An 11,326-nucleotide genomic window follows, 5' to 3' on the forward strand; every position below is an offset into this window, starting at 1 on the left:
CCTTTTGTCATGTGTATGCTTTTAGAGATAACAAAACTAAACACTAGGCGAAATATGATACAGATTTATGCACAACATATTAAATTGACATTTGAACTTTTGACGATGAGGGGCCTATTCATCACCATAGTGACTATTGTTTTTTCTCCTTTTGAGATACTTTATGTTTCTTTACAACTTGTTCTTATACATGTTTACTTTAACTTTACAACCCTTGTAACGCTTATTTACAATGTGCACGGTCTTGACGGTAGGTCGAGAATTTAATCACTTATCTAGGACTCAACATTAAACAAGGAAATATATGCTATGTTTTTTCTTCAAATATTTTTTTTTATCATAGATGAATTTTTGATTTTCAAGGCATTTATTGTATCGGCTACAGCAAACAAACATAATTTAAGTAACTATTTCTACTTTGTCTTACTTGTCGATGACGACACTCGCAGACATTCCCCAGCATGCCGCTGACAAAAATGGCAATACATGTGATGTTGAGTACCACAAGGGATCCAGCCAGCAGGCAGCGGTGACCGAGCTATTGCGGTAGGAGGTCGGCTCAAAGTCACGTTCAATGCTGAAAAACAAACTTGTTAATGATACGTTAGATGTGTATCTTATCAGGATTCTTAATGACTGTTTTATTATATTGCTTGACTTACCATTAGGAGAACAGTGGCTTGTCTACATGATTATTTTCATTATACGCAATCTTTATATCGTTCAGTGTACTATCATCATTGAGTAAGAATAGCGTTTATCTAGTACGAAAAACAATTTCTTTTAAAGCATTTACTCATGGTACTGCTATAAATAGGCAGTAAATAATTCTTAAATATGAAAGTTTAATATTAAAATATTTGTGCTAAAAGCAAAAATGAGCATCAACAAAGATTGGCACGCTCTGCGGGTCGGTAGCTAGTCGGAGATTGAAGTCGTCGCCGCCCCAAAACATATTTCTTTTCCCCGAGACGTCCAGTAATAGAATTTGTCAATCCTTTCTCACGGTCCTGGTTTAATGCGATTTCAGAAATCTGAAACCTTAGTTTATTTATTTCAATATTATAAACTAATAAAGCATCATCGCGAGGCGGCCGGTTTCTTATCTCCTGTAAGTCTGATTTACCAATAATAATCACTGCGAATCGCATACGAGCCTATGTGTCGCTTCTGGCTCATTCATGAAATTTCAGGGACGATTGTCAATACTACAATTCCTTAATTAACCTAAGCGTAAGGCGAACATAAACTGTAAACCACGTTTCCGCAAAACAACCTACCCTCGGTTGGGATGAATCTATCTTACAACAGCGGCCATGTAAGATACTTATAATCACACTTATTGCAATGCTGGGGAATTTTATTTTCTAGCGGCAAACTATTCGGTAAAAGTTCCTCTCGATAAAATCAGTACAACTAGCTAACAAAAGACCATCGCAAGAGGGTTGTACAAAAAAGTGTAGCTCACTCTGCAATACAACTGTTGAGTGCACCGTTCATGAATTCATAGGTTTCTAAGTGGCGTATATATTGAAACATTACGCTATCAGCCACAGCTGACTAATACCACATTTTACGGTATGTTCTTTGCTGAGACAGGTTCTCTGCTAAGGAGGATTATCCTTTTATGTTTTAATGTATTATGTAATGCCATGGATGATTATAAACACTTTTTACCTAATGCTTGACATTTTTTGTCAGCCATTAATGTTTTGTTAAGAAGATTTGGTACACAATACTTTAACAGCATAATATATATTGCCGTAGGCTATAACATAGATCAAAAGAATATAATTGTGTCAATATAATATTAAATCAAATGTGTTATTGTATTTATAAAGCATATTTCATAGGTGGCAGGAGATAAATGTGCAGAAATATGTTGAAAAATTAACATTTTGATTTGCTCGCCATACATTTTTTAAGAACAAAAACTGTCAATTTTCCTTTGATGAATGATTTTTAAGAGCATTTATTGCATTCTAGTAATGCATATTTATAAACGCTTATTCTAAGAAGCGGTATACTCATTTTATGCCTCTGTATGTTTGTGTGTTATGTAAATACGGTATGATTTTTTTAAATGTACTAAACGGATTTGAAGTTAAAGCAATTTCTAAAGAAAAAAACTCATTCAACTCTCACCTTTCCTAGCCTCTTTCTGCGTCCTGATTGCCACTGGCGTGCTTTCCTTCCTCTTCTGTCTTGTGCTTAAAAAATACAATAAACAAATGAAAACAATAACAAACAAACAACCGACTGTCCCTTCCCTTCTTATCCTGATCAACCTCACCACCTTCATCAACAGTTATTATTAAGAACAATTATAAGACACTCAATTTATGTGATTGCTTAAACGTCTTCTCAGAGCCAAAAAAAGACGAGCAGACTTGACACTCAATGCGTACACCAGACAAAATATTTGCATGACTGTTAGTTTCGACATGTTTAGACCAATTTCTTTTCTTCGCTTTTTTGTTGCAGTACAAAATTTATTTCCCTTAGTTAATACTCCTCCCCATTTCTGCTCAGCCTGTTGGCTGTCAGTCTAGTCTATATGTTGGTAAGTTTGGTCTGTATGTTAGTCAGAAACACTATGAACAACCGCGCATATTATGTCCCGTTGTAATATCCCATTGGCAATTCCCGACTCCTTGGTATATTTTCCTGTTCATATATCTATCAAAAATGTCTCTTGAATTCATGGTAATTTTACATCATCACATATACAAACCTTCATTTCTGTCCTTTTTTCTTGCAACTCTGCATCCGAAATAACCATCTCCTCCAACATTTTCGCTTCCCTAAAAATGTCATTCTCAACCCTCTGCAATATTTCCTCCCGAGTGACGACATTTCCGTCCTTCCTATGCACTGAGCCATCGTATACACTTATGATTCTTAATTGACATCTGTCACAATCACTCAATAATAAATCAACATGCCCGCAGTTTGATGTCTCCGGACATTGACCATCCTTCACAGTACGAACTGAAAAAAATGTTTTTTAGATATAATTATAAATAATGAATAATAACAATAATAATAAACATTCACCTTTCTCAGCTGCCCTACTTATAATTACATGTACAACAAAAACCAACAATTACGCTCATTTTTGTACAAAAAAGGAGACCTCGAAATCGTTTAAAATTGGCGTCCTATATCACTTGTAAATATCGGTTATGAACTAGCAGCAAAATTTCTTACAAACATTTTTGTTTTGTTCTACCGGAATTTATCAGTTTCGATCAACAAGTTCATTTAAAGAATAGGAATATACGTTTAATCATCATGTTAATTCATGACGTCATCGCTTAAATCAATCTATTCAACCAATGAGGTGCTTATCAATTTTTAGTGTAAAAAATCTTTGATACAGTGCAATGGCCGTTTATATCTGATATTATTACTAAATTGGTTTCAAAGATTCCTATAAAGCAGAATTAAAACCCTTATTATAAGAGAACATCTGAACTTGAAAATAATAACAATTTTGTTTTGCATAAAGATAATTCAAATCATTGTCTACGACAAAGTTCTTAGTTTCAATACGCCTAAGGCGTTCGGCTACACTTGTTTGTAATCGTTATCTACGAGAATTATTTCTCCCCGGAAACGAGAGAAATTTAGACCACGTGACGTTATCTCGCGATAGTCGTTTCTCTTTTGCGACACTGTAGCGGCCGCTACAATTCAAAACACTCTTTGAAATCTAAATTAATCATAGTATCTAAATAAGTATCTTTTGATGCCGGGGAGCGAAAGGGGATCGAAAAGAAGACGGGTACAGATTTGCCCAGCAATAACGACGGATGAGGTGCCGGAACAGCGAAACGATGGAGGTATCTCATTAAATGCCCCAAAAGACATTGATTTCAAATCGCTAAGAAGTGAGTCTGGCATCAAAATTGGGTGTGGTGGCGCAAGCAATATCAATGTGCATACATTGCAGGACCCTACGCTTAACCTTGTCGTCGCCCACTTAGCCGAAAAGCCCAACGTTTCCACAATAATGCGCCTAGCGGGCGACGACGTTGCCACTCGTGTGCCGAATCTCAAGCGCATAATTATTATACGGCGATTATATTAATCTTGCGCTTTTTTTGAAAGGCTCGGTCCAGTTATCCGAACTTTGTTGCGGAGCAACAATACACATTTCCAACGACGGCCGACTTGATACGTGTCCGAAAGGATAAGGTCACGGACATTGAGAAATGAAAAGACGCATTCAATATCAATATCGCAGTGTGTACCTGTCAGTTAATAAAGAGGCAACTAAGGGTTTATTCCAAAATATGCGGCCAAGGCGGACTCGCGTGGCGCGCTTACGATGACCAATACCTGATTCGTTTTATCTACAAATTGGATTTGACAGATCTATCAAACTAACTAAAATCTTGTTATGCATATTAAGATATAAAAAACATGACAAACACATAAAACTTACTAAGCTTGCAGACATTACTTTAATTCTAAAAATACAAACCAGATACTAATTGCTCTAGAAATAATAGATCATTTTGGTAAATAGTTAGATCTAAAAAAAATAGGACAAAAAGTTGGACTAACGAAATTCAAAACCGCGAACAGCTAGTGACGCATGATGAAAACGAAAGCTTATATTCTTTGATAAGATAATTGTTGTTAAAGACTTACTTTTTCAAAAATAGTAACAGCCGTTTCTTTAAGTAAGATAATACATTTAATGATTTTTAAAATTCCTTTCAATGGAAAGAGACGTAAAATAAAGTGCATGACAATAATTGGAAACAATCTTGATTGTGGCCTAGATATGCCAATTTCGGACTTTTTTCTAAAACAATGGAGATAAACTGGGTAACACACCTAATCTGTAAAACAAAAGCCCAATAAAAAGTAATACTATTTGTACTGCTTGATCAATTCGGAAAGAGTATCCTTATCTACCATATGAATATAGACTCTATAAAATCTATAGCTCCAATACTATTCTATAAACATTTATTTTCAATATCAATTGATTTTACAAATTATATTTGTAAACCATGCCTAAGATTCTAAAAACGTATACAGAAATAATCTGGGGAAATAAATTTATAAAACAGAACAATGAAAGCAATATTTCTAAAAGTTAAATCGAGTCGATTTAATATTCATAAATGATATTCTTTCAAATGCTGGTATCATACAAATTTGTTTTAAAAAACAACTAAAAAAAACAACACACATTTGCAGAAACAAATACGGTAAAAAAGCTATTCCAGTTACTTGGAATATTCACTAATACCAAAGTTAACGCAACACAACGACTTCAGTTTCAAAACAAACCGCTTGTAGATATGACAAATAAGAAACTTCATCATTTTTATCAAGTAGTTTACAAAACAACTTATATCCATAGATATTGGAGTTGATGTTTACAAAAAATCATGAAATGGAAATCATAATATTAATATAGTCTGTATATCAATAAACAATAGTAAACAGTTAAATTATATTATATTTTTCATAATCTGTTTGGAAAGAATTTAAATTTATTCTCTTGAATACTGACAGATAACACTGCATGTATTGTTTTAATGTAGTACAGGATTATGAACACCTTTAAATCCAATGTTCGGCATCAACCAATGTTTAGTCAACCTTTAATGCTTTGTTAAAGAAATGTGGTAAAACAAATTGTTCAACAACATAAAGTATATTGTCTTACGCTATAAATAGATCAAAAAGAATATAATTGTGCCAATATAGTTTTAATTCAAATATGCTACTGTATTTTGAAAGTATTTGTTATAGTGATAGAAAATCAAAGCCCGTCACTACTTTGAACACTTATATTATGATTTGCTTGCCATACATTTTTAAGAACATTTTTTTCACTGTATGATTTTTTTTTGTTAAGAGCATTAATTTAATTTATAAAATTATATCCATAAGCGCTATTTCGAAGACACGATATGCTCATAGACCGTCTTTGTATTTCTGTGATGCACATACGGTATAACATTGTTGTTTTTATAAGGAAATAAACGGATTAGAAATTCAAGCAACCCCACCCCCCACCCCCCACCCCACCCCCCCAAAAAATAAAAAAAATATATAAATAATAATAAAAAATACAAACACCTTTCCCTTGATCAGCAACAGTATCGACATCGTCCGATGCCTTTTCTGAATCTAATATATCCTTTGCATTGACCGCCTTTTTGTGTTTTTCCCCGTTAAAATGTCTATCAGAATAGTCTTTTGAGTGCATGGTTTTATTACAAACATGACATATAAATTTATTCTTTTCACATTTTTTTATTTTTATTTTTGTCCTTTTTTCTTTCAACTCTGTATCCAAAATGACATTCTCCTCCAACATTTTCCCTTTCCTAATTATGTCATTCTCAACCCTCTGCAATATTTCCTTCCGAGTGACGACTTCTTTCCTTCCTATGCACTGAGCCACCATATGAACTACTGATTCTTTCTATACAACTATCACAATCATTCAATATAAAATCATGCCCACAGTTTGATAAATTTGGGCATGACCCCAATCGATGCAATACGTGACACTCCTTACACATATACACGCTCGATTTCTGGAATGTATTAACACATAAAATAATAAACATCTAATATCCCCATAATAAAAAAATCATTTAATATCGAGGATCATGCGAACCCCTTATCATCGTAATTAACAGTACTGCTGAAGCTATTTGTTCATTCATTATCATAAAATTTCACAACGAAACAATGCCTGTATATTTTCTTAACGTGACGAGTGTCACGTCAGGCATTGTCCATAAAAAATATTGTCCTATTTCCCATATCAAAGACACGCACCTCTGTTTTCATGATTTCTGCATCGTCTGTCGACGTCGCGGCCCAAGAGGAACATCCCGGGCGTTGACCATCATCCAAAGTACGTACTAAAATAATTTTTCGTGGATATAACACAAGTATATGTATAATAATGAATAAAAAAAGATCAACACTCACCTTCCTCAGCTGCCGTACTAATAATCATACTAATACAACAACGAACACAGGTTGTTATACTAAAGGAGTGACCCGATTAACCTTCAAAATTAGCGTCCTATATTGATCTCTTGTAAATGCCGATTATAGACTAGCAACAGAAATTCTAGCAAAATTCAATTATTTCAACCGGAAGTTATAAGTCTCGATCAACAAGGTTATTTTAGGAAGAGAAATATATGCTTAATCATCATAACCCGATTGCATTCCTTCTTTGTTTTCTAATTTTTTAATCTAATTTCCGAAATCGCTATTCCGAAAAAAGCGCTATATCGAAGTAAAAATTACGGTCCCGATTTGGTATTTCACACCTATTTAACAATCTGATTTCGAACTCGATAATCTAATAAGTGTTCGCACCATACTGCAATAGCACTCGGGCATCTGCTTTATGTGATCCTGAAGCACAATTAGCGCTTGTTAAAGATTGACATTAAGCACGCGTGTGTTACAAACATCGATGTCAGAAAGTGAGCGATTTATTTTAGTGATGTAATGTAGTGTGTATAAAATGGCTGGTTTATTTAATCTTAATATCATTCGAAAATGTCTATCTCATCACATGAGCGCCACATTGCTCAGTTAACCCGCTACCGAACAATCCGAAGAAGGGCCCGGTAATCAACCTGGGAGGATAACTGGATCGTTAATGAAAGGAAATGGCGGCGCAACAATTCGAAAAGCTACCAGGAGAAGTATGGCGCAATAAGAAACGTGTAGGGTGGACTAAAATCTAAGACAAAACTCGCCGAGGCATTTGGCATACCGATGAGCACTCTTTAGACATTGCAAAAACAAAAGGAATACATATTAAGTCGCTATTTCGAGTAAATTTGAAGCGCTATGTTCCAAATGCATACGTGTGCTGTCATTTTGTTTAAAACGTATCATGTTGTTGTTTTTTAATTATGAAGCGCAAATTATTTGTCATTTTTTAAATAATAATTCAACAAACATGTACACATACATGTCAAAAAAAAAAAATTGCGAACGATACAATTTTCTAAAATATCGTTAATTATCCGATATATCGCTCTTTCGGATTCCTAAGCAGTATCCCGATGCTTTTGAGTAACGGTGTTAAATGTATGATAAAAATATAAATTTACAACACGTCAATTCTTTTGGTCTCTATAATGGATGTAGAACGAACAGCTAATAAACGCATGGTGTAAATGAAAGCTTACATTCTTTGGAAATAAGATAAATGTTATAAAAACCCTATTTTTTTCTTAAACTTGTATACTAAGCCCAAATTATTGTTAGACCCGATTCTATAAGTTATATAATACATTTATGATTTTAAATTTCTTAGGAGAAAACAAAACAAAAAGAGATAAACAATAATGCGCTCGACACTTATTGATAACAACCTAGATGGTGGGTTAAAAATGCCAGATTTCGTGTGTTTTTTTCTAAAGCAATGGAGATAAAAAGGGTAACTCCAAGTAACTTCGTTTTCTTCCACCTCAGATAAGTAGATTCAAAAATTTAACAATGTTAGAAGTTCTTATCTTGCCCACGGGTAAAGATCAAATAAGTACCCGTATGGAACTTCTTTATAATTGTCATCACATTGTCATTACCTCTCTTGTTGAAGACTGTCGCCTGTAGCATCATAGAAACCATGTGTTGTGGCAATATTTAGAATGCTAACTATTTATTTCTCGCTTCAAATGTCACCACAAAAATGTGTTCACGCAACTTTCAAGAAATAATGCTTCACTCTTCTCAGAACTCTTCTCTTCTAAAGACCGATTAGACTATTAACATAATCTGAATCACTGCGCGCATATCCATGACAACCACGAGTTATCACATATCTATACGCATTTCTTTTCATTACGCACAAAAGAGTTCCAGCAAAAATATATTTTTACTTAATTTTGTTTTACTGAGGTGGGAGAAAAAGCATCTACCATAGCCGCTCATGTAAGATAGGATCATCCCAACCCTCGCGCAGGGTGTTTTACGGTCTTACACTCTCTGCCATGGAAGATGCTTATAATCTTCCACATAAACCTAGACTCTACACAATCAATAGCTCCAAATACAAGTGGAAAAACTAAATTCTATAAACCCTGATTTTTAATATGAATTTTCAAAAACACGTTTGGCCGAAACGATATACCTTTTTAACTGGCATATAACTGTCGTATGATAACGATAGCGAAAGGGAATTCGCAAATCATAACTAGATAGCAAGTTACTGCTAGAACCATGAAATGCATTTATATATGAGTTGAAGCACGAATCTAGTTAACCAGTTATTTTTTTACTTATTAAGTGGAATTCGCAAACCTCAATTAGATACTCTGTAAGTGTTGTAAAGCATGATGAGGTACCATATGTAGGCACTTTTAACCTTTCAGTCTTATATTATTTTTAACCGAAAAGGATTCACAAATATTACTTAGATAGCTATATAATTATCCCGAAAAGTATGTGGTTAACTCAAAACAATCGCGAATGTTATCGTAAGGCAGTAATAGTAATATAGAAACAAGTTATTACCTTAACGAGACAAAGGGCACATGCTACTATCACTAAAATACAAGTTAAAACAATTGTACTATTATATGAATAGAAGTAGATAATCACAGTTGTAAATATTGATGTTATCATAAATGACATTTGCTCGAAAAATAATTACCATAACTATCACAGTTTTTACCAAATAGTTGATATTATCAGTTTATCTATATGTTTAAGTATTTTAGATCTAAGCTGTCACCCAGTTATCCTCGGTTTACGCACACTTTCCATAGCAATAATTGTATACACATAATATAAATACTTATATTTGTATACCTGTAAATCTACATTAAGTTTGTTTAGTTAAACTCAACACACATGTGGTTTTTTTAACACCCGGAAGTAAAAAAGCCATGTGGCCAAACCTAAAAGTCGGCAGTCGGGAACCGAGGATAACATCAACTAAGTTTAATTATGAGGTACAATATCTTAAACTATATCAATATATATATAACAAAAAATCACAAAACGGAAATAATCGTAACAATATTTTTCATTTCAATGTTATTGATTATAATTGCAATACCAATGTTTTCATTTTCAAATGGAGGCTGGTGGAAGGTACACAACTCAACTTGAAGTTTTAGGTTATACTTTATTCATTTTTAGTAATTGAATTTTACTTTGTATTATAACAGTAGTAATGCTTATTTATCCTAGCAAATTACTGATTCTCAAGGGTTTTCTTTTGTATAGATAGTAGGCGAATGTTATTTGTTTATGATGTTTAGTAGATGTAAAGATGTTAAACTATTCCCAAGATAGTTATTATAACTGAATAGATTGCATTACTTTGAAAAAAATCATAGGTTTAAAAATATTTATTCTGGTGTTAAAATTTTAAATGTAAATAATTGGAACATAAACACTAATAATTAACATGGGGAACATTACATGACAATTAGATACGTTATATATGCACAAAACAATAAATACTATTAAAATACAATGCAGGTCGCATACAGATAATACAAAAAGTACAGATCGATGACAAATACAACATGCAAAGAATAATGTATAATAAAGCAGGATGCAACAAACAACGTACATCAAACTATGAACACGAGGAACGATATTAACTCTCTCCGTCCCACAAATTGATTAAGCTTATAAAATGTTGTAAATTAATTGAAACGGTTCTTTTACTTTAAACATACGAATAGTGTTCGTATTTTTATACATTATGAGATTCCGTGGCATATCTTTGAATACAATTGAATGCGAGTGACCTGTCATATTCCTAATATATTCCGTTCGGAATGATTTGTTTATTTCCGCTTTGCAATGGGTAGAGAAGAAACCAAAAATATGATTGTAAAATGTTGACAAAAGCATAGGACGGTGCTTGTTATCCTGTTAAAACATAGCAACAAATAGTATGTACCAAAACTCCTCGCATATTGTAAAGATCGTTGAGCTTGCAGAAAGCTAGTGCATATACAGCAACTGTGCTTATATCATGTATGGTCATATTAGCCGTATAAGCTGAAGGCATCGTCATAAAGAATGGCAATAAAAATGTCCAGTTTGTGCTTGCTTTGATACAAACAGACCTTAGTTACCACGGAAAACAAGTCTAAAAAAATAAGTGAAAAATAACCGGATCGTTCTCAAGTGCATGATATACAGTAATACCCTTTGAGCTAAATCTGTCACGCTGGTTTCGTTTTAAAAGAAAGAGTACATCAATTCAAGGCTCATAAGATTTTTGTATAAAAACAGATAACACCGCTCTAAAACGGTAATTTGACAATTGTTTATTTAACAACCAGATAAC

The 11,326-nt window shown here is 33.5% G+C and overlaps 1 protein-coding gene across 2 annotated transcripts; it reads right to left on the bottom strand.

The window, feature by feature from the left end:
• Positions 1-1,763: 1,763 nt before the first annotated feature.
• Positions 1,764-9,879, bottom strand: LOC128239446 (uncharacterized). Of its 2 annotated transcripts, none has more exons than XM_052956080.1 (5): positions 9,826-9,879; positions 6,820-6,905; positions 6,109-6,572; positions 2,735-2,991; positions 1,764-2,210 (listed from the first exon to the last, which is right to left on the bottom strand). In XM_052956080.1, exons 3-5 carry the CDS (start codon positions 6,437-6,439, stop codon positions 2,151-2,153), a joined length of 648 nt encoding a protein of 215 aa, XP_052812040.1. In that variant the 5' UTR covers positions 6,440-6,572; positions 6,820-6,905; positions 9,826-9,879; the 3' UTR covers positions 1,764-2,150. The 2 variants fall into 2 exon arrangements, with proteins under 2 accessions (XP_052812040.1, XP_052812038.1); XM_052956078.1 differs by lacking the exon at positions 9,826-9,879 and adding an exon at positions 9,668-9,701.
• Positions 9,880-11,326: the final 1,447 nt, after the last annotated feature.

Source organism: Mya arenaria, chromosome 6 (assembly GCF_026914265.1).
Source record: "Mya arenaria isolate MELC-2E11 chromosome 6, ASM2691426v1".
Taxonomy (NCBI): Eukaryota; Metazoa; Mollusca; class Bivalvia; order Myida; family Myidae; genus Mya; species Mya arenaria.